The sequence below is a fragment of the Prionailurus bengalensis genome, chromosome A3 (genome assembly GCF_016509475.1).
Source record: "Prionailurus bengalensis isolate Pbe53 chromosome A3, Fcat_Pben_1.1_paternal_pri, whole genome shotgun sequence".
Lineage (NCBI taxonomy): Eukaryota > Metazoa > Chordata > Mammalia > Carnivora > Felidae > Prionailurus > Prionailurus bengalensis.
In genome coordinates, this window is record NC_057354.1 from 58283147 (window position 1) to 58306086 (window position 22940).

At 39.5% G+C, this 22940-nt stretch overlaps 1 protein-coding gene across 50 annotated transcripts in view; it reads right to left on the reverse strand.

Annotated features, from left to right (window-relative positions):
* The window catches only part of MAP4K4 (mitogen-activated protein kinase kinase kinase kinase 4), a 194552-nt gene that overhangs the window by 57832 nt on the left and 113780 nt on the right, over window positions 1-22940 (reverse strand). For all 50 annotated transcript variants that reach the window (XM_043603119.1, XM_043603103.1, XM_043603125.1 and 47 more), the window contains exons 4-12: window positions 21951-22076; window positions 20582-20692; window positions 14693-14783; window positions 12044-12174; window positions 9413-9467; window positions 7874-7952; window positions 4376-4551; window positions 1965-2037; window positions 235-445 (exon numbers count right to left, since the gene is read on the reverse strand). In XM_043603119.1, the coding sequence (XP_043459054.1) occupies window positions 235-445; window positions 1965-2037; window positions 4376-4551; window positions 7874-7952; window positions 9413-9467; window positions 12044-12174; window positions 14693-14783; window positions 20582-20692; window positions 21951-22076 (1053 nt within the window). The remainder of the gene's footprint in view (window positions 1-234; window positions 446-1964; window positions 2038-4375; window positions 4552-7873; window positions 7953-9412; window positions 9468-12043; window positions 12175-14692; window positions 14784-20581; window positions 20693-21950; window positions 22077-22940) is intronic.

The window sequence follows — 22940 nt, forward strand, 5'->3', positions numbered from 1 at the left end:
ACAAGCAAGGAAAACATTTCAAAGACCTCAAGGAATGTGAAGACCTGACAGTCCAAAACCATAGACAGAAGCCTTCCTTCTGAAGTTACCTGACTAGCTAAGTTACCTAACTAGCTAGTTACCTGCAGGGGAAAGGTATCACATCAGGAGGCTACAGAAAACATTCCTTTGAGTGTCTGGCTACCAGTGTGAATAACGAAAGAGAATACCCACTGGACATTTCCCTCTTCCTACCTCTTCCAGCCTCCGCCTCTGTTCTTTCTGCTGCTCAATCCGTTTCTGCCTCTCTGCCAGCAGCTGCCTTTTATATTCTTCTTGCTCCCGGAGCTGTTGCTCCTGCAGTAGCTGCTGTCTCCGAAGAGCCTCGGAACGTTCCTTGTTCTCCTGTTGCAGTCTCAAGAAATCCCGACGAAGCGTCGACTCACCAGGCACGTTGACAATGGAGCTGTAGGAAAAGGCAGAGCTTTCAGGAGTACTCACAGATCACTCTGCCCTCCGGATGAGACAGCAGCCTCAGCATGCTATATTCCATTTCTCATTCATCCTCTTAATGAGTTCCTTCCACCCTGGGACTCAACTAAACATGGGAATAACTGTATCTACAACTCAATAGTATTACATCCTTTATCTGTTTCTGTCCGGGATGTCTGCATGACAAGACATCTCTAACTTCGGATTCTCCAATCAACTCAAACCCTATAAAAGGAAAGTTGAAATCCTCTTCTCCCACTTCATTAGTCCCTCTCTGACCACCTTATTTCCCACCAATAAAAGCAACATCACGTTCTGAGTCTACCACAATAGAATGATCAGAGTAATCTTCAGCACTACCCTTCCCTTCTTCTTCTGGTCCACTAAGTCTTGTCACGTATGCCCTCCCACTGCCTATTTCCAGAGTAAGCAGCTGAGCCCAAGTGGGTCCCAAGAATGAGCCACTGGGAGATAAACAACATCATTCCTAGCTGGTCTCCCTGCTGAGAGCCACCACTCTACTTCCAATGCCCAGAAATAACATGGCAAATCAATCTCCTGAAACCACTCTCTCCTTCTATCATACTCCTATCCAAAACAATTATATTTCTCATGAAATCGATTCAAATTACTAGAAAATATTTAGTCTCAGATGGATTAAAACATTCTCCTATGTATGAAGAAAAGGATATTACGGAGTTTTATCAAAAGATTTTCTCATCTCTTCATGTGCTCTCTTCAAACCCCCACCGCCCACACGTGGGTCCCTACAGGTCTCTCAACACGCCCTTCCAGCCTCCTTTTGTTCAGTAAGTTTTGTGTGGCTAAAGCACAAAGGACTGCCAGGCAAGACCATTATTAAAATTTCAAAATCTCATATTCCTTGAATAGTTACTATAAGGTTCATACTAGCAAACCTTTTAACCTTCTGCTTCACTGTACCTTGGGAAGCCACAGATAACCAAAACATAGACTAGTAGATGGGTCAGGACATTATATACACTCGTAGAAAAAATGCAATACTGGTAACCACACTTGTGGGAAGAGCAAAACAAAACAAAACAGAAAACATTTTAGTAAAGACTGCAGTGTTTTTCAATGGAGGCCCTACTGGCCCATGAGCAGGACAGTTCTTTGTGGGTAGGACTATTTAATACGCAGCACAGCATTTACCATCCATACCTTCTGGAGCAGTAAGTGCCAGCGGCAAGATCCCTTCCCTCAGAACCAAACACAACATTCTACATTTCCAAATAACTGGGGGAGGGGAAACGGTGCAATCTTGGTAAAGCACCACTGAATAAGAGAATCCAGAGGGAGAAAAGTGTTCATAAGAATCTTTTGAAGAATGAAGAAGAATGAAGAGATTAAGGTACTTTCAAAGTACTTTAAGATTTCTTCGAACTACGCAGGCATCTTTTGAAATCCTGGCATTAGCATGAAACAACCTCTTCATAAAGCAGGAAGCTGAACAGTGGCTTCATCATTATTACCTTGGCTCTCCTTCCTGCTCAGGCACTTCTTCCTCTTCTTCCTCACTCCCGCTGTACTCATATTCGGTTTCATCTATAAAGGACAAGATAAATGGAACAGTTCACAAATCATGACACATGGATGTACACGCAAACATCTCTAAGAGCACTATGGCAGAAAATAAACGATACGTTCTTTATGAAAATGACAATGTATATGGAGTACCTGGGGAAGGAGGGGGGTGACACCCAATTCCCTGGGCCACCCTTACTCCCCATGGAAGAGCAGATTTCACTGTATTCAAGACAGTCCCTTATGGGATACACTGGTGAGGGGGTACAGGGCTGTGAGAGGGGTGCTCAAGCTCTTGACACTCAAGAAAAGTGACTCCAATGCATCAGCAAATTGGCAAAATCCCATTGATGCCAAAAGGCTAAAGAAAGAGATTAACTGCCCAAACTAAGGCAACTAGGAGATGTCATCTGGTTCCTGTTGGCACTCAGGGAGCCACTCAGAGTGCAGCAGAGAGAAAGGTCTGCAGGACTGATGAGTGAAGTACAGGAAGCACTTGGGGCATTGAGAGACAAAATCCAATGTCCCCACATATTACAAAGGTGAAGCCAGGGAAAAATCAGTGCAAAAACAATACAGCAAGAGGAGGAGAGAGAAGGTGCTCTTCTTTCACCACATTAAGCAAAAATGTCAACATGAGCAACCTGTTTTCACATCAGCAGGTTTTATACTACGTCACCCCAAGCAACAGACCTTGTACTTAAGGTCAGTACCTAAACTTTGAGTGAACAATTTCACTCCAGAGAGCAATCAAAACTAGAAAGGTTGAAGAGATGTGTAAAACAAGTCTATTTGCAAACAAAAACCACATTTCTAACTTTTTTCAGAGACACAGAAGTTGGAAATCAGTATCTCGGTAAGAAAAACAGTTCTGAGAACTTAAAATGGGGTCAGTCTACATTACATATAATTCTAGACACACGTATCTACAGATTCATCAGTCTATATATACAACATTAGTTCTTTTCACTGAGAAGACCATCAAAACTGTATAATTTTAAAGAACATAAAAATAGGTTAGCTTCCAAAGGAAATTCTAACCTAAGTAATCTTTAGATTCTTTTAAGTAGTACTCTGTTATGTTTATGATTTGGTACTATGAACTATTAATTATTGACAAGAGGCTGAGGGTATCTGAAAGGTAAATGAATGTAACTTGAAAATAAAGAAATGAAGATAAAGTGCTCCATAATTCCCATCCACAAATGTGCACAAGAGTCCAGGCGGAGTACTCTGTAAACACCTGGCACGGAGCAAATGCTCCATGACGATGAGCTATTATTAAGAAAGTACATACTGGGAAAATGATTCAATATACAAATAACCTCCCTCTCCCACCCCCAAAAAAGCTTTGTTTTCAAATTTCAGTTCACTTATTGTAACTGCATAGCTTAACGTACCAAACTTAATTACTTTTATAACTGAATATATCAGAGGACCAAAAGTAGTTGTGAGCATCGCTGATAATGTAGCTCTGAAGACTGAAAAGAACATGTAAAAAGCTCACTACAGACCTCCAAAGAGGACTGTGACCAAGTCTTTTTACTGCCTTGAACTTGCTCTTCTTAGTTTCTCTTTTGGCCTTGAAATTTGAACGTCAAAAAAATTCACCATCAAGATGCCAGTTATCAAACGCTGTTCTGTAAAGTTATGATAAGAATTCATAAGACAGAAAGATCAATGTGAGCTGGAGGCCTCGGTGAAGGCGGAAGATGGTGGAGAAGCCTGAGCTCCATCTTGCTGGACAGCAAGGAGACAGACGGTGCTCCGGACAGGTAGATACAGACCACACAGAGATATAAAACCAAGACACCAGGAACAGAAAGAAACATTAAATAATTAACATGTTCACGTTGTGCTATGGTGACAGAAAAGTAGTCAGGCACACATGTGGCCCAGGCCTGGCCATACCACCTGCGCAGAGTAAAGCAGTAAGAAACCCAGAGGGTTCTCAAGTAGGAGAGACATGCAATGAACACACGGATGGTGATGTTCACAGCTGGTGCTCAATAAACCTTGAGTGACTTATTCAGAATGCAAATGCACATAATGAAGTAAAAAGAGCAGCAACAAAGACATGTTCCTGAGGAGGAACAAGAGAAACATCCCTTCATGCTGACCAGCCACAGTGGCGGTTTATCTGGTGTCAGCTTGCTGACATAGCATGCAGCTCCGGTCTACTCCACCTGAGCTGGGCTGGCCCTGAGGCTCATGGCTGACCCGCAGAGCAGAGACAAACTATGCCAGCACCAGCCAAGGGAGCACAAACTCCTGGGTGGAAAAGGAGTAACCTATTCTGGTGGGCAAAAACCTCAAATTTTTTTTTTTTTTTAAGATGAAAATAAAAACAGATTAATACCTTTCTCTCCTCTCTTCTTTCTGGTCCGGTCTATGTGGTCCTTAAGCTGGATTCTAACTTGCCTTTCATTTGGCTGATCCCTTATAAAAGGATGTTTCAAAAGCTGCTCAGTGGAGGGCCGCTGCATGTAATTCTTCACCAGGCACCCTTCTATAAAACTAAAAAATTTCTTTGACCTGTAAGAGAAAGTAACAAAGATCATCGAATTTCTACTGCAAAGAGCAAAGCTCCAAAATATCAGTAAATTATTAGTCTGAAAACATACAAGAGCTTCATAATTCACTGTGAACATTCTGCAAATGCACAGGGAAAGTACGAGGAACCCGGGACCATTGTGGATAAGGAGCATCACTTAAACACGGTTTAAGAGTTATACCACACCACCACCAATACACCACAGAGAGCTCTGAAAGCAGTCAGCTTTAAATGAACTAGGTTTAAATGTAATGTTGCTTATTAGTCATTTAATCACAGGAGTTTTTGTGAAAATGAAGGCAGACAGGATAGTAGATGTCCAGAACCTGGAAGACAAGGATGGACACAAAGATAAGGAGCTGGTAAATGACCAAATGCTTTGGCTCTTGAACCTGTTAATACGACATTTCGATCAGTTCTCTATGCTTAATGTACAGAGACAGAAATACATAATAGCTCTGAGGAGGGCAAGGACTCTGTCACAAACATTTACCCTACTAGCTACTTCTACTTTTCCCCTTTCCTCCATGCCTGGCTCATGATGACCCCCATCCATGGCCTTGGCCAAGACACTTAACTATACTATCTTTTGAGACTAAGATAAGATATGGTTTCTTTAGGTAAGGCTTTCCTTGGAAACACTCCACCCTACATGCCCAAAATTAGAAGCCTTTCCTCTAAGGTTGTTTGCATTTAATAGACTATACACTTCATGTTTATGTTTGTTTCCCTGCTGGGGTACAGGTCAGGAACGGATTTCTACTTTTCAACTTGTCGGCAATGCCCAGCACTGAGCATGGCAGACCACAAGAGGTATGTAATAAATTTTTGTTGAATGAATGAGTTGTTCAGTCTTTAGTTCAGTTCTAATTACTTCACTACTTTGAAGAATCACTTCTATTGTCTTGTATTTCCATTCAAATTTCCCATTTTTTTCAATTCGACAAATATTTACATTTCAATTTACATTTGTTTATGCTAGGCTCTGTAAGAAATACACATAGGAAATAAAGTGGAGGAAATCTATGGACGCACAATAGCAGGTATGTACTCAACCTTACAGAGGAAGAAAGAACTACTGCTACAGGGGGTTAGCCAGCATAAAAAAGTAGGATAGTTGATATTCTAGAAATGGGAGAGAGAAGCCACCATTCCAGAGTGAAAGGAACAACATGAACAAAGGGAGAAAAGTATTAGGGAGTAATGAATCGTTTTCTGATGCTAGTACAAAAAGTGGAAAAGAACAGAAAAATAGGTCAGAATCAGCTCAGAGAAGGGTCCTCAAAGTCACACAGCAAGGTTGTGACTTTATTCTGTGGCTAGTGAGGAACATGGTAGAGTCTACACAGTTGTAGTGGAAACTGCTCTAACACAGAGATTCCTAAACTCCAATGCCCATCAACTCCACTTTGAGAGTTTACTAAAAATACAAACACCTGGGTCACTCCTCAGACCTAACAAACAAGAAACACTTTGAGGTTGGAACCCTAAATGAAGATTCCAAAGGGATTCTCACATTCCATGTCTACAAATTAACATTTGGGAATCAATGATCTACAATATATTCTTTAAAATCAATTGTCAAGTTCTGCTAGAAGAGAATTCACTGATCACTTCTCTAAAACCAGCAGGAGAAATTTACACTGGTGGATAGGAAGATAGCAATCAGAAAGGAAAAAGAACACTATGTTTGCACTCATCTCATTCTTTCAGAATACCTGGATAAAATGACAGCAATGATGTAAATGGATGAAAATGCATCTTATCAACTTTAGAGAAAATGTGGTGTAAGAAAGCAGGAAGATTTGTTGCCATCTACAGCTGTCTCTTTAGATCACCGTATTATACACAGAATGGTTAATCCCAAACTGCAAATAACAGACAGAATAATCAGAGTGGGGCCAGCTGACAAGACTTGTGAATTGTGAGGTACCCTGAAGACAGAGCATAAACTCCCTTTAATAAAAATAGCATTATTTAGTTTAGCTAGATAGTGTTACCCACCCCCAGAACTTACTCCTTGGTGATGTCCTCTATACACATTTGGTTTCCCTAAAGTTGGCCACCCACCATTGATGACTACAGCTATCATGTTTCAGTACAAGAGACCAAGTGGGGCTAAAATCTTGACAACTGTACGGCTTTAGAGAACTCTCTAAAAACTGGTAAGTGGAACTAGATAAGCTCAGTTATCTGGAGTTGAAGGTGGTTAAAGACAGTGTAAGTAGAATGAGAAAATTCCTGCCAGCAGACAAAAGGTAGGTAAAGACAGTGAGGAACAGGGAGAAGTATGAAAGAAACAAGAGTGAAAACACGTGTGTGCATGTAAAGCCCACAGGTGGGCAAAGAAAACCACAGAACATCAGAAGATGAGCAACAAAGAAGAAGAGCACAGTAATGGCTAAAAGACCAAATCCAGAACAGAAGAACGCTTGAAACTGAGATGTTTCACATACTTCAGAATTAGAGTCAAGAACCTGAGAGGAGAAAACACTCATCGGAAAATAAGTGAGAATAGTTTCAGAAGGGGAGAAAACTACCATAGTAGGAGGTGGGCACCAGTGAGACAGACGTGCCCTGGAAAACAGGAATGGAAGAAAGGGAGAGGACCCACGTGCATGAGGAGCCTGAATGGAGACAAAGTGAGAGGAAAGGACTCAAAAAAAAAAAAGTTCAAGGATAAATAAGGGAGCAACATTCTCAGGTGGAAACAAAGACTACCCTCTCCTGTAAAGACTTTTAAAACTAAACCAAATCAACACTTTTCCACACCGCTACAATTCTTAAAGCTTTCATGAGGAAGGTCACCATCACCTCCCTTCACTCATAAGCAACTTTAGCTTTGCAAGTATGTGAGCTGCAGGGAGAGAGAAAGGTGGCAGCCCAAAGAGAGGACCATTCCTCTCATTTCTGGAATGAAAAAAGATACAAATAATTCCAATGTTTTGCAATCATTACAGTAAATGCCTCCATTAATGTTCAAATCCTATCTTACCTGAGGAACTACAAAGTCAGTACAGCTATGCTTTTTAATGTGAAAATGCTTAGAAATATACTTAAAATGGGCTTAAATATTAAAGTGAAACCTTTTTTCTTTAACCATGTTACAGTATTTCATATGTTTTGTAATGAAAAGAATTTATCAAGAAAAAAACCAATTTAACTGGTGTTTCACGATGCTGGCTCTTAGGTTCTTTGGGAATGAAAATGGCTAGAATTTTGTCTTGGAGTGAAACTGAAAAGGAACAATTTGTTTTAAAAAAGGAAAGAACAACAACAACAACAAAAGCATACATAGCTTACCATTTTTTTGACTTCAGCCTGGGAGGAGGGTTTCTGGGAATGAGAAACAGTGCTCTCATTGGATGCATGTCACAGAGAGCTGGGGAAAGGAGACGGTTGTGTCAGTATGGCACTTATTTTACTCATTTTTAATTTCTAGGGCTCACTCAAAATATCAAATGCGCTGTCCCATCATCTGATAATCTTTATGTCAAGCAGTTTAGACATCCAGCTATCAACCCTAGGATACACCTTGAATTTCCCCCTTTATAAACATAGCAAAAGATAAGGAGGTCAAGAGCAACAAGAAGAACATAATTTCACAATTCAAATTGACATTGGAAAGTTTTCATAAATCAAAGATAAATATGGATTCAAAGTCTTAAAAGAGTGAATAGCTTAAGTTTCTACACCATCTATAAGATCTCAACGAAAATAATTTTATTGTCATAGGGTCATTGTGAGGATTAAATCAGATACTGCTCGAAAAGGCATTCACAGAGTGCCTAGACATAGTAATAAGCCCAGTGAAGCCCTCCAGAAATGTTAACTGTTCTTTTGCTATAGCCAGTGTTACTAAGGAGCAAAGACGAGAGAACAAAATGGATTTTTTGATTCTGTGCATTTACTGTTTATACTTCTTTCACTTGCCCATAAAGGCATAGCAGGTGTAAACGCACATATTAATATATCAAAAGAGATAATGTGCATTTTTGTATGTTTATTTACCTTCGTAAGAATCTTACAAGGCAGCTAAGAAATGGGGGCCAAGAAGACAATCTATTCCCACTGTGAAAAAAACCTGAAACAAAGGATCTGGCAATACATCCCTGTCTCAATTCCTCAGAGGGAAACATGAGGAAACATGGTGTTCAAGACTGACATACATTTCTGTACTGTAAACTAATTTTTAGCTGTTGGAAGTTTTTTTCATTCATTCAACAAATATTTATTCAGCAGCAACTATGTAGCATGACATGTACACATTCTTTGTGTACCCCTTTTTTTAGGGGGACCAGCAGATAACGCTGTTTTGTCCCTTTGTTCTCTGCAATTCTACCCGTCTCTGCTCAAAAATCAATTTTATGAAGTTGTCATTGATTTAACTGAAAGGGAGAAGCAAATTTCACAAGTATCCAAAAAAAGGAAAAAAAAAAAGAAAAAAAATTATTCTACAGATAAAAAGTTAGGCCTCTATTTGTAAAGTAATAACATAAGTATTACTAAAATGTCCCGTGTTAGGATTTAGTTTCACTAAAGTTTAAATTGTGAAAAGAAAAATTACTGCCTATTATCTGATGTCAGCATAATTTCGGGTCACACATCTAAATACAACTTACATAAAAGATAAAATGTAGCCTACAGACTTCAGGGATCTTCAAAAGGAAGAGTGGATGCCAAGAATCCTTTTACATCTAAAACTTCACTGTATTTATGATTCCTTCCACTAAATGCCCCACTAGGAAAGGCTTTATCCATGAAGTTGTTCTTTTTGAAGGCTTGAGACTGATTTTAACTCACACAGAAGAACTGGGCTAAAGAAGAAAGCACATTACTTACGGGGAGCACCTTCTGCCATTTCAATGGCTGTAATGCCACAAGACCAAAGGTCACTCTGCAAAAATAAAACAGTATGTTACAGCTACTGGATTAGATATGAAGCCACTAACTTATCACTGCTGACTAGTCACACAAATGATTTAAAGGCATTTTTTGGTATATAAACTGAAAAGAAGTTGCCAGAAAATTAAAAGCACAAACACATACGTAAGAATACTTTCCAAGTGAATGAATGAATGAAAAAATAAATATAAAATTGACCTGTTAACTAGAACTGCTCCCATCTGTGACTGAACGAGAGATGGTCCATGTAAAAGCTTCTCTCAGCCACTGCATGCCTGCTGTTCAGTGTGTCTCCTCATTTCTTTACGTTCAATAATTTTGACTCCTGGCCCAAGTTACGTTTAATTTTATGATTTATGTCACTATCTCAAACTTAATTAAGATGTTAAAATTTTAAAGGCTAACCTGAAACTAATATACACTGTATGTTAATTATACTTGAATTAAAAAATAAATTAACTTTAAAAAAAAGTTTAAAGGCTAGAAAGCCTTCTTTATAAAAGGCTCAGAGTTGAATTCACCAACTGTAATCACACCGCTGAGCCTCTCTACTCTCCCCTCAAACTTAATAACGAGTAAGCAATCAGCTGCCTTTCTAGGCATGGAATCTCTTCTCAGTCCCCTGAAATATTAATTGTAAAATCTGAATTTTAACTTTATTCCCCACCCAAATACAAGTTTCATGAGGGCAGACATTTTCGTCTGTTTTATTCACCTTTGCGTCCCCAAAATTGTGACTGGCATGTGGTAGGCACTCAATAAACATCGGCTGATGAATGACGGAAGTAAGTTTTATCAGCCAATTTCTTAAAATCCAAAACAGATTTTTAAAAAGCAGACAATTGGGTAGTTATTATCATTAGCATTCTTTTGTTTATATGCTATATTCTAATGAAAGATTTACTTAAAGTTGCTCAGTTTTCTAAATAACCTATAATTATGTTACACAATTCAAACACATGTTTGATTCCAAGAAGGACAGGCCCACAAATTTCTCCCTTATTTTTATGAGGTTTTCTATACTGTCAAGCACAAAGGAGGGGCTTCACCCACCTGGACTCAGTGAGTAATCTTATGCATCAGTGGCGGGATATACAGATGTTCACGCCCCCCTGGTGTGATATAACACAAACCATACCCATCTCCTGAGGCAATCCTGCTTTAGGTTTTCTCAATACTAATGGAATTTCTCCAGTTTATAAGACACAAGGAAAATACCTTAACAAAGATTGTAAAGTTAAAATTTAAAAATGGTAAGGCAAATCTATATGGTGGAATACTGCCTTGTCAACAAATCAGTGTCATGAAAAAAAGAGGAGGAGGGGCAGTTTGTTAGCCTTGATTAAAAGATACACAGTAGCCAAACAACCAAATACAATGTCTTGTCCTATATTAAACACTCGTTTGGATAAGCCAGGTATAAACCAGTTGGGTTTAATTACAAACTCTGTACTATGAAATTATTTTTAATTTACTTAAGCATCATAATATTTTGGGTATGCTGGAAAATATTTTTGGATATGTAATAACATAATAAAGAGTGAAAAGTCACCTAGTCTATAATTTATTGTAAAATACTCCAGCATGTTTAAAAATAAAATAAAAATTTCTTGGGGCGTCTGGGTGGCTCAGTCGGTTGAGTGTCCGACTTCGGTTCAGGTCATGATCTCACGGTCCGTGAGTTCGAGCCCCATGTTGGGCTGTGTGCTGACAGCTCAGAGCCTGGAGCCTGCTTCGGATTCTGTGTCTCTGTCTCTCTTTGACCCTCCCCCGTTCATGCTCTGTCTCTCTCTGTCTCAAAAATAAATAAACATTAAAAAAAAAAATTAAAAAATAAAATAAAATAAAATAAAAATTCCTCCATACCATATGCTTAAAATGAGCTTCATTAATTGGGTATTTATAATAAATACTAAAATACACTGGAGAGTGTGAAAATATGAACTCAATTTTGAATACCGTTAACAGATACATAGACACTCTGACTCGTTTAATTACAGCAAGAGAACTTTTTAAAAAAAATAATTTTTGTAAACGCTCAACCTGAATCTGATGATCAAATATGGGCTTTACATTGAGATCAAAAAAGTGCATTATTGATACAAGTCCCTAGAGGTCACTCTAATAATTTAAATATATTATTTGTGTGCCAAATCAAAGCTATAAAGCTCTTTAGCAATACTCTAAAATTTCACATAGATGAAGCTATTGTTATGTATTCTGACAGTATTTTTAAAAGTATAATAAACATCTGATTATATTCTTGAATTTTACAAGGATGGCAAACAGGGCAGAAGCATTTAATTTACTCATGACAAAAAGTTCTATGCACAAGTCAGTGACTTGCATTGCCCTGAAAGCAGAATATTACTTAGTAAGGAGAACAGAGGTGATGGGGGATGAACAATAACAAGACAGCATCTCAATACTGTTCCAGAAAATTTGCACTTGCAACAAAGTTTCCAAGTCATTCTCATTGAAAAAGCAGTAAGCTTTTTGTAAGCAGTGCCCCCATCCCTCAGGAATGCCAGGGACCCAGTAAAGGCCAAGAAAGTAGGCGCCTCTTACTCTGTAATCGTAGGTGGCATCTGGGTTCTCATCACAGGCAATGACCTCAGGAGCCATCCAGTAGGGGGTGCCTATGAATGTATTTCTCCTCCCAACTGTCCGGTCCAGCTGAGCACTCACACCAAAATCAACTGTGGGAGGAAGAGAAAGGAAGGAGTAGAACATAATTAGCAAATAAGTAAACTATCAGACGAAGAAAGGTGAGGAGGAGGTGTCTTCAGAGTAAACTCAAGGAGTAATACTTCATGGATATACAAACTCCTCAAGGTCACCAGCACTGATAAGGAGCAGTCTCCAGAGCAGAGCCACTAAAATGACAAGATCCTCTACCAGTCTACTGGCTCCTGGGAAGCCTGAACCCAGCCACTTCCCTGAGCTTCCAGGATAGTGGCCACCAGAAGGACTTTTGGATGAATTAGGACGTTCGGTGCTTGCAGGAAACATGCCTGTGACAAACAAGATCAAGTCATAGAAAGCTCCAAGTTCAGGAGAACTAACACCCACGTGACCTAGCTTCTGAGGCAGCACTAACCACAGAAAGAGAAGAAAGCCACAAAGGTTTTCTGGAAAGAACACAGTAATGAATTCAATAAAGAGAATGAAGCTATATCACAAATATACTAAGAAACACCCCTCAGAGTACCTGGGACTTCCGATTTTTCAGAGTGACCCCTACATCCTACTCAGCCGAACGATGATGGTAGTCTAGAGGAAAGTTCAAGGGTGGGAGGCAGAGCTGACAGGAAGATCAGGATCTCTAATAGAATGTTTGCCAATGATACCACTACGTACATTGTCATTACCCTTAGGAGGACTGCACGATGCTGAGATCACTCACAGGAGTGGGGTTATAGACTCAACTTGTGTATGTACATCTCCTGAAGCCACTCGGGCAACGACATGGCCAAGAGGTGGGCTCACAAGCTAAGGGCTCCTGAGACAGACACATGTGCCAAGCAGTGTATGCCATTTGCAGCAACTCAAATAGCAGTCGCAAGTGATCACCAAGCGATTATTACGAAGGGAGTATCACAGGCCTGGCACCAGCGGGCCAGTGCAGGGGACACACACAGCTTGCTGAGTCACTGGGAATGAGAACAATTCAAGTGTCTCCTATCTTGGTTTTGAGGGAATTTCCTAAATGGGCACCCTATTTCTCCAGACGACCGGTAAATGGAGGTATTATGCAAGAAAGCAATAATGAAGATTTTAAGGTAGAACTACGGTGAGTAAGATTTTTGAAAGATGGAGTAGATCCTTATGAGTAGAAAGAATTTTTTTCTGTGATGCCTTAGTGGAAGAAAACTTACTGCTAATTCTGTTTAAAAATTTGACAGAACCATTATATAAAAGTGGGATTGAAAAAAGTTCAGGGGCGCCTGGATGGCTCAGTCAGTTAAGCGTCTGACTTCAGCTCAGGTCATGGTCTCATGGTCCGTGAGTTCGAGCCCCGTGTTGGGCTCTGTGCTGACAGCTCAGAGCCTGGAGCCTGCTTTGGATTCTGTGTCTCCCTCTCTCTCTGCCCCTCCCCTGCCCATGCTCTGTCTCTCTCTGTCTCAAAAATAAATAAAAACATTAAAAAAAAATTTTTTTTTAAAGGAAAAAAGAAAAAAGTTCAAATTCAGGTAAGGGAAACAGGAAATATAGAAGAACCATTATAAAATCATCTCCAGGAAGATACTTTGGACCTCATCCATTCAAGCATCCACACATAAATTTACTGAGCACCTACTACATCTAAGCCACTAAGTTAGGTGCCAGATTAGAATGCTTTCATAAGGGGCACCTGCGTGGCTCAGTTGGTTAGGCAACTGACTTCAGCTCAGGTCATGATCTTGCAGTTTGTGAGCTTGAGCCCTTCGTTGGGCTCTGTGCTGACAGCTCAGAGCCTGGAGCCTGCTTCGGATTCTGTGTCTCCCTCTCTCTCTACCCCTCCCCTGCTCACACTCTGTGTTTCTCTGTCTCTCAATAGTAAACAGACGTTAAAAAAAAATTATAAAAAATAAAAAGAATGCTCTCATAAATAAAACATCCTAGTTGCTACACTCCTAGAAATTACATTCTGGTAAATAAGTCAGAAATAGAGGTAAACAAATAGCTGCATAATTATAAATTGTGATCAGTATTAATGAGGAAACAAGTGGTGGGACCCAATACAGATCAGAGGGTCAGGGAAGGTCTTGAAGATGAGGAAAAAACTGCAACTTCAAAACTGTTCCCAGTGGGGAATAGTGTATGTGAAGACGCCAAGGGAAAAGTCTAAGAAATATAAAAATGAGTGAACTGAAGAAGAGAGAAGTGAGGATGGTCACAAAGTAGGGCTGGAAAGTAGTAGGAGCCATGGCAAGAAATGTACATTTTATTCCAGGTGTAAAAGGAAGCCACTAACGGGTCTTTAAGAAAGAAAGTGATGTGATCTGATGTAAACAGTAGTCTATTATATGGTGAGCAGAGCAGAGGGGAGAAGCATGAGGGAAGGGCGGTTGGAGCCAGACAAAATAATAAGCCCAGTTCTCACTTCTTAAGTAGAACAAAAGAGAAAATGTGGGTAACAGACTGAGCTTTTAGCTAAATGCCAGTGAGGTAGAGAGTGTCGCTGGTCTGCACCAGGGGTGAAGTATTAGATCATGTGGCACATGCATCACATACCAAGTTTCACCTCTGCATTCTCAGTCAACAATACATTCTGGCCCTTGATGTCCCGGTGAATCACGTGATGGATATGAAGATGTGCCAGTCCCTGAAGAAGACAGACAGATTTGAATTTTAGTTCTTTGTTGCTGCAAATAGCCAGGAACACACTTTTTATAACAAAATGCACATGCACGCCAATAGCTTTATGAACCATATTCGGAACGTACTATAATTCAACCTTAGTGCCTTCCCATGAAGACATCACCAGTAGTACCACACAAACAGAAAGAAGTACCCATTCCCCAATTCCAGTGGGTTAGGTCCCTTGTGTGAGCAACATTACCCGTTTCTAGCTGTTCCTTGAAGATACGCTCTAGATTACCATCTGTAGTTTCTCTGCTGTAATTTGTGCTATTTGTGTACAGGGTGGTTCCTTTCCCACGCTACATGTCCATCTTTCAGTGGGTGACCCCGTGGGTATATCTGAACTAGACCCATCCCAGGGGAAAAGCAAAGAGCCAGAGAGGATTTTAAGTCTGGCTGTTGAACACTGCCTAGTTTTCCCACCACATAGTGACAAACTGCTAACTGCTGATCAATCCCACTTCCACCCCAGCATAAAACAATTCTGCCACTGAAACAGCTTTATGTTCAAATAAAATATCCTTCCTTCCCAAGGATATAAACCCTACTGGGCATATAGCACTTTCTGATGACCTTGTATCTGGAGCAAAGCCCAAGAGCATGTCTCTTAAGAGAGGTGGCAGAACAACAAAAACACATTCTGCATCCAACAGATGCCCGACAGACAAAAAGGTGTCATTCTCACAACTCCTGTACTTTTTCTATCTTTAGCTAGAGAAGCCAAATCTATAGGCTGCCTCCTTAAGATACAAGCAACCTATTTATTCTGAAATGTCTCAATTCAAAAAGGCCAGATCAGAAGAAAGGTTTATTTCATTTTCCAGTTTGATTTTTTGTGTGAGGTTTTATTATCATTACTGTGTAGGGTATGTGTTAAATATAACAGCCGCTCTAGAATACTAATTTCTCTAGCACAGGGGGTTTCTAAACAACAATTTACTAGTCTGCTTATAAAGCAGAATTGAGCTTATTGATGGCCCTGTTTATTTCCCCCCCACACAGGATGTGCAGTGTTACACCACAAAGCACTGACTAGGGGAAAAAGGCACTAAAAATATATGGTATGTTAGTGCTATAGTTAGGAAGAAAGTCTCTCCTTTCAGCATGGCATAACTTTGAACAGCAAAGAAGAAACAAACAAAAAAAGTAGCTTCCCTAATTCCTTCATAATTCCTACTTCTATTATTTCAGTTCATTTTATATTCTCTTTCACAACCCCCATCTTATACTTTTACAGGATTATCTTAGCAACAACAAACATAAGTATTCACATCTTCTCAAAGAAATGTGGCCTGCATGCACTCTTGTTTCTTACAAGCAATAAACTTAAGAAATATCTACTTCCTGTCCCTACTGCTAAGGGATTGATGTGTCTCCAGGTGAAACCACTCAAGGTGTGTCTAATAGCTCGTAGACAGTGTGAACTTGAGTTATGATTATTCCAAATGAGTACATCTTTCCCTATATGAAGAGAGAGAATGCATGTTCAACTACTGCCATGCCAAAAGTTAAGCCACAATTATTCCTCCATAGCAAAGATAGTCCAAATACACAGTAAATACCACCCTAGAGCAAATGCATCAAAGTTTCAAAACCAGAAAACATTCTTCCTGTAACTCTCATTCATGGACACAGAGCAAAGGAACATCAAAGGTTGTCCTTCAGTGTTGGTTATGAAAGGCTTACAATGAATATCAGCTTCTACCAAAATGCATCAATAGCTGTGCGGACTATAAACGTAGAAGTGGGCTGGAATGAACATGGCTGGCTTTGTTGGTAAACCTTTGGTCAAGAGTCTCAGTGGGTCAGCCCAAGAGAGCTTTCCTACTGATGTCTGAGGCCTATATGCTCATGACTCTCAACCTTCTGAGGATCTTAACATAATAACAGCATGTGAATCTAACATCTACTAAAGAAGGTAGACAATGATCCCATTCACAATTGCACCAAGAAGCATAAAATACCTAGGAATAAATCTAACCAAAGATGTAAAGGATCTGTATGCTGAAAACTATAGAAAGCTTATGAAGGTAATTGAAGAAGATTTAAAGAAATGGAAAGACATTCCCTGCTCATGGATTGGAAAAATAAATATTGTCAAAATGTCAGTACTACCCAAAGCTATCTACACATTCAATGCAATCCCAATCAAAATTGCACCAGCATTCTTCTTGAAACTAGAACAAGCAATCCTAAAATTCATATGGAACCACAAAAGGCCCCGAATAGCCAAAGGAATTTTGAAGAAGAAGACCAAAGCAGGAGGCATCACAATCCCAGACTTTAGCCTCTACTACAAAGCTGTCATCATCAAGACAGCATGGTATTGGCACCAAAACAGACACATAGACCAATGGAATACAATAGAAACCCCAGAACTAGACCCACAAACGTATGGCCAACTCATCTTTGACAAAGCAGGAAAGAACATCCAATGGAAAAAAGACAGCCTCTTTAACAAATGGTGCTGGGAAAACTGGACAGCAACATGCAGAAGGTTGAAACTAGACCACTTTCTCACACCATTCACAAAAATAAACTCAAAATGGATAAAGGACCTGAATGTGAGACAGGAAACCATCAAAACCTTAGAGGAGAAAGCAGGAAAAGACCTCTCTGACCTCAGCCGCAGCAATCTCTTACTCGACACATCCCCAAAGGCAAGGGAATTAAAAACAAAAGTGAATTACTGGGACCTTATGAAGATAAAAAGCTTCTGCACAGCAAAGGAAACAACCAACAAAACTAAAAGGCAACCAACGGAATGGGAAAAGATATTTGCAAATGACACATCGGACAAAGGGCTAGTATCCAAAATCTATAAAGAGCTCACCAAACTCCACACCCGAAAAACAAATAACCCAGTGAAGAAATGGGCAGAAAACATGAATAGACACTTCTCTAAAGAAGACATCCGGATGGCCAACAGGCACATGAAAAGATGCTCAATGTCGCTCCTCAGCAGGGAAATACAAATCAAAACCACACTCAGATATCACCTCACGCCAGTCAGAGTGGCCAAAGTGAACAAATCAGGAGACTATAGATGCTGGAGAGGATGTGGAGAAACGGGAACCCTCTTGCACTGTCGGTGGGAATGCAAATTGGTGCAGACACTCTGGAAAGCAGCATGGAGGTTCCTCAGAAAATTAAAAATAGACCTACTCTATGACCCAGCAATAGCACTGCTAGGAATTTATCCAAGGGATACAGGAGCACTGATGCATAGGGGCACTTGTACCCCAATGTTCATAGCAGCACTCTCAACAATAGCCAAATTATGGAAAGAGCCTAAATGTCCATCAACTGATGAATGGATAAAGAAATTGTGGTTTATATACACAATGGGATACTACGTGGCAATGAGAAAAAATGAAATATGGCCTTTTGTAGCAACGTGGATGGAACTGGAGAGTGTGATGCTAAGTGAAATAAGCCATACAGAGAAAGACAGATACCATATGTTTTCAGTCTTATGTGGATCCTGAGAAACTTAACAGAAACCCATGGGGGAGGGGAAGGAAAAAAAAAAAAAAAAAAGAGGTTAGAGTGGGAGAGAGCCAAAGCATAAGAGACTGTTAAAAACTGAGAACAAACTGAGGGTTGATGGGGGGTGGGAGGGAGGAGAGGGTGGGTGATGGGTATTGAGGAGGGCACCTTTTGGGATGAGCACTGGGTGTTGTATGGAAACCAATTTGACAATAAATTTCATATATTAAATAAACAAACAAACAAACAAATAAATAAATAAATAAATAAATAACATTCTCCTAAAAAAGAAGGTAGACAAGTTTCGCTGCTGCAGAAATTAGCTAACCCAGCAGTGTCTTTGAGAACCCAGGTTATCCACTTGGGCTGGCTGGGTGCCTTCCTTTTCCAGGACAGCTCACCTCCTTCTTACCATATTGCTTTCTCTTTACCAAAGTGGACTCTCAGTGGTCCCTGTGAAAAAACACACACTAGCTTGTGACACACTGACTCTTCCAGAGACTTGTTTTTAGTTCATTTAGACTTTGGTTATAGAAAAAATTGCCATCCTAAATGAAATGTAAATGAAGGGAACTCTTTGTTTCAGGTACCCACTGAGGTGGAAAACATTTGGTGTATCTCAGAAGGATGTCCATTAAGCTATTTTGATCATTCCAGGGCCTCAAACAACCTGGGCATCTTTAAAATAATGTCTGAGATCAATGGAAGTAAAATAGCTAAATATACTTATTACACGATCAGTAGAAAAATGCTTGCCTGCATACATAAAAACATGTTAGTTGTCTCTGATAGGCGAAATACATTTGACACCAAGGGCATTCATACTAAAACCTACATCTCTGCTTGAGAAATCCTACACTGGAATTATATACACAAAAGGCGTCAGTAAGTGTAATATTTACTGACAATTCGTTATATACTCACATTACATTAAATAATTTCATATATACCAACTCATTTAATTCTCCTAACAATGACACTTGCTTCATAAGGTTGGTATCTAAAATTTACAGGTGAAGAAAGTCCTTAAAGGGGAGTAACTTTGCCAGGGGTTTGTATCAGGTAAGTAGCAAAGGCAGGACTCAAACCCACATCTGCCTCACTCTAACCACTGTTTTCTCCTGCAGACCATGCCAAGAGTTTTAGTTGTTAATATAATGAATGCATTTGCCCACTTGGTGAACTCTTTCATAGTAGTACAGGATGGGATACTTAGTTTTCCACTTTTAGACTCTGCTTCTTACAATAACCAAAAAGATAGGATTCTCATGTTTTCATAATGAAATCTGAGTGTGATTATAAAGAGAAGGTAAGGTTCTTCCACCTCAGCCCCTATGACTAGTTTTCTTAAGGGAATTGCTTAATTTCAAGGGCTTCATAAAATATCTAAAAAAAAGGAATTAAAATTCATCTCTGTAAATTCTAGGTGGTGTTTTTTAAACCTGAAATCCTCTAAGAAACTTAAATATAAAAGTAGGGTAAATTTACCTATAAATAAAAAATACAGCAACAGTTTTTTTATGAGTGAGAGAAGCATAAGAATTAGATTCTAGTTTAACTCCACAGTCTTTATTTTTTAAATGTGGTGGGTAAATGAAATCCAACAAAATCATCTAAATGTGTAATTAAGGGGTAGTGACACTGGGACAGCTGGCCAAAGGGAAGAGGCCCACTGCTAACCCACACGCACTTTCCAAATGCAATCTACACAGGCCCTCTGCCCGTGGCATAAGTGCAGCACCACTACTGAACGCAATCATTTAGAATCTGCTAAAACAGTAGTTCAGAAACGTTAACATAATAAACTGGCTTTCAATCAGCTGTAAAAAACATTAAACATTAGAACTTCCCCTCGTAAATATTGCAACAAATTCTCAGAGTTAATGTCAAAGTCCACAAGATGATCCTAAAAGCCAGCGATTGGCATCATTGATATTGATTCATAAGCTTAGACACAGGATTCCTATAAAAACAATAGTTAGAGACGATTTCTCTTCACTTGGATTTTCTTTTTAACACCTGGAGGGTGAATTCAGGGAAATACAGAAAACTATTTTTGTGTAAGTCTACTTTCCTTAGATACTTGTCATAATCAAAACCATGATGTAGCTTAAACAATCAAAGCCAGCCAGTTATACAGAGCCCTTGGCTGTCATGAAAAGAACAATCTGTACAGTTACAGTTAATGCAAAGTAATACTCAGGGCTAGGAAAATGAAAATGGAAACACAAGGCCATGTACCGGGCATCACAGACTCGCCCTTCTCCTTACCCTCAGGATTTCTCTGGAGATGTAAGCTATCCAGTCTTCCTTGAGTGTGTTCCCTTTGGTGTTCTTCACAAGGTCTGTAATGGACCCAGCCCCGCAGAACTCCATAACAAGCTACGGGACAGACAAGACACACTGTGACTAGCACATCCTAGCAGTCAGTGAGGGCATCACAGCTATTAGTACACACTGGAGGGAAGTCAGGAAAGCAGTCTAACCCCCCTCTGCCTTCCCTAAAGATCTGGGTACATGATCATCTTGGAAGCATCCAAATTACTGAGAGCTCATTTCGCCATTTAATTTATTCACTGTGTATGTTTGATCCAGGAGATTTAAGAGTTTCTGATATTTAACAGCACATCCCCCAGTGCAGAGATTCTAAAGTGTTCTTCCTCTCTCATGTGGGCATGGGAAGACCATTTTGTCCTTAATCAGTGACTAATTATCAGAAATCTGATGGAAATACTCTAACATCTTCTCTCATTTGCCAGAGTCAAAGATATTCTATCTTCCATACATTATGATTCTCAACCTTTTATATTAAGAGAAATGCTATTTTAAAGCAGTACATAATTTTAAAAATACATTTTTTACAACACCTAAATGTTTATACAATATGAACACAAGTATATTTTTTAAATACCTAGAAAATGAATCGAGCGATTCTAAAATTTTAACTTTGATTGGACTTGGGCAATGAAAATAAAGATTAATTGCTTCTCTTTTGCCTTAATTTTGCAAATTTTCTATGATGAGTTTTAAAAAATTAGAGAAAGTATTTATTTTCCTGCTTTTTAAGTCCAGTGCCTTTGGCATAACTAACATGATAACCACAGATCTGACAGCATGTCAGTGTCACTATCTTCAAGACAGACGTGGCTCAGTAAGAGATAAGGCTGAATGTTTACCAATTCTAGGAATATCCCTGGAATTTAATACTTTCAATTAATTGTCATCATTAATATTATTAATAAATACTGTCATACTGTTTTCTTGTGACTTGTCCCCTTCCAGATGGCAAAGAAGATGCATTTAGTTGAGCTTCCGTATTAATTTCCATAAATAAAGTTTTTATTGTTGGTTTAATTTCCGAGCTCCTAATTTCCTTGCGTTTTGGTTACATTACTTTTAAAAAGTGCCATTTTATTCCTGAAACATGAAGTTAACTTTTTTCCACGCAAAGTGAAGCCAACATAAAAATAAACATTCAGCCAAGACTGTTTAACCTTTAACCAAGAAAGCCAAGGAAGATACCAGGCACTAACCCCTTTGTCTTTACTTTTCTCTCCCCTCCCTCTGGAAGGTCCTTACTGTCCTTTTTAGTACAACTAAAGAGGAAACCTCACAAAACCGTCGGGAAACATTTGCCTACCCAGAGCTGGTCATCATGTCCTGGAGGGCTCTTCTTAATGAAAGCACCGTAATATGTTGCAATATTTCTATGATGAGAATATTTCTTCAGCATATTTATCTCCAGTTTGATTTCTTCCTCTTCATCCTTAAGAAAAAAATAAAAATAAAATGTGTGGCTTTTGAATAATGTGCATTTTACCTTCCTCACCCACAGGCAATAACACAAGTTCCCAGCCCCTCCCACAAGGGAGAGACATACATTCACTTTATCCTAGTGACAAGAATTGGGGACTTCAACAAGACTCACCCTTTGAAATGTGATAACAAGCTATGCAAGAAATAAGTAGGTATAAAAGTTACAGATGTATATAAGATGTAGCATGGAGCAGCTATTCCATTAATTATGACCTTTGAACCTCAATTTGCTCATTTGTAAAAATGGGAGGAAAAAAGAGAACTGACTGGTACTATTTCAACTAATTACAACGAAAAGTTGTTTCTTTTCTAGAAAAGATTTGTGCATGTAAATCATCTGGCACACCAAAGGCAGAGAAGCTTCACCTGTAACAACCTTGCAGAAAGCATTACCTTCTGGTGTGGCCACAGGCAGATTACCGAATATAGAGCAGCACTGCAGGCCCTGGACGGATGGCACGCTTAATGAGATCCACTACCCCGAAAAGAGATCCAGGTGAGTCCGGCGAGCCACAGTAATAAAACATCATTCAGCGACAGCAGGTTGTTTTAGACTTGGCTCACCCCCCAGACTCTTGCTTTATTAAAATGAGATGAACAGAGGAAGAAATGTAGAGTTTGTGTGAGAAGATCAGAAGGAGAATGAAAGAAACAGATGGTGACACAGGTCTGGAAAATAAAAATAAGTTGTCCTTGTGAATGGTGAGGGCTGCCAGTCTCCGCCTTTCTCTCTCATACACCCCTGGGGCAGTACCTGCAACAGCATGGGCATTCTGTCCCTTGGTGCATACACATGACACAGAGAGAGTCTGCC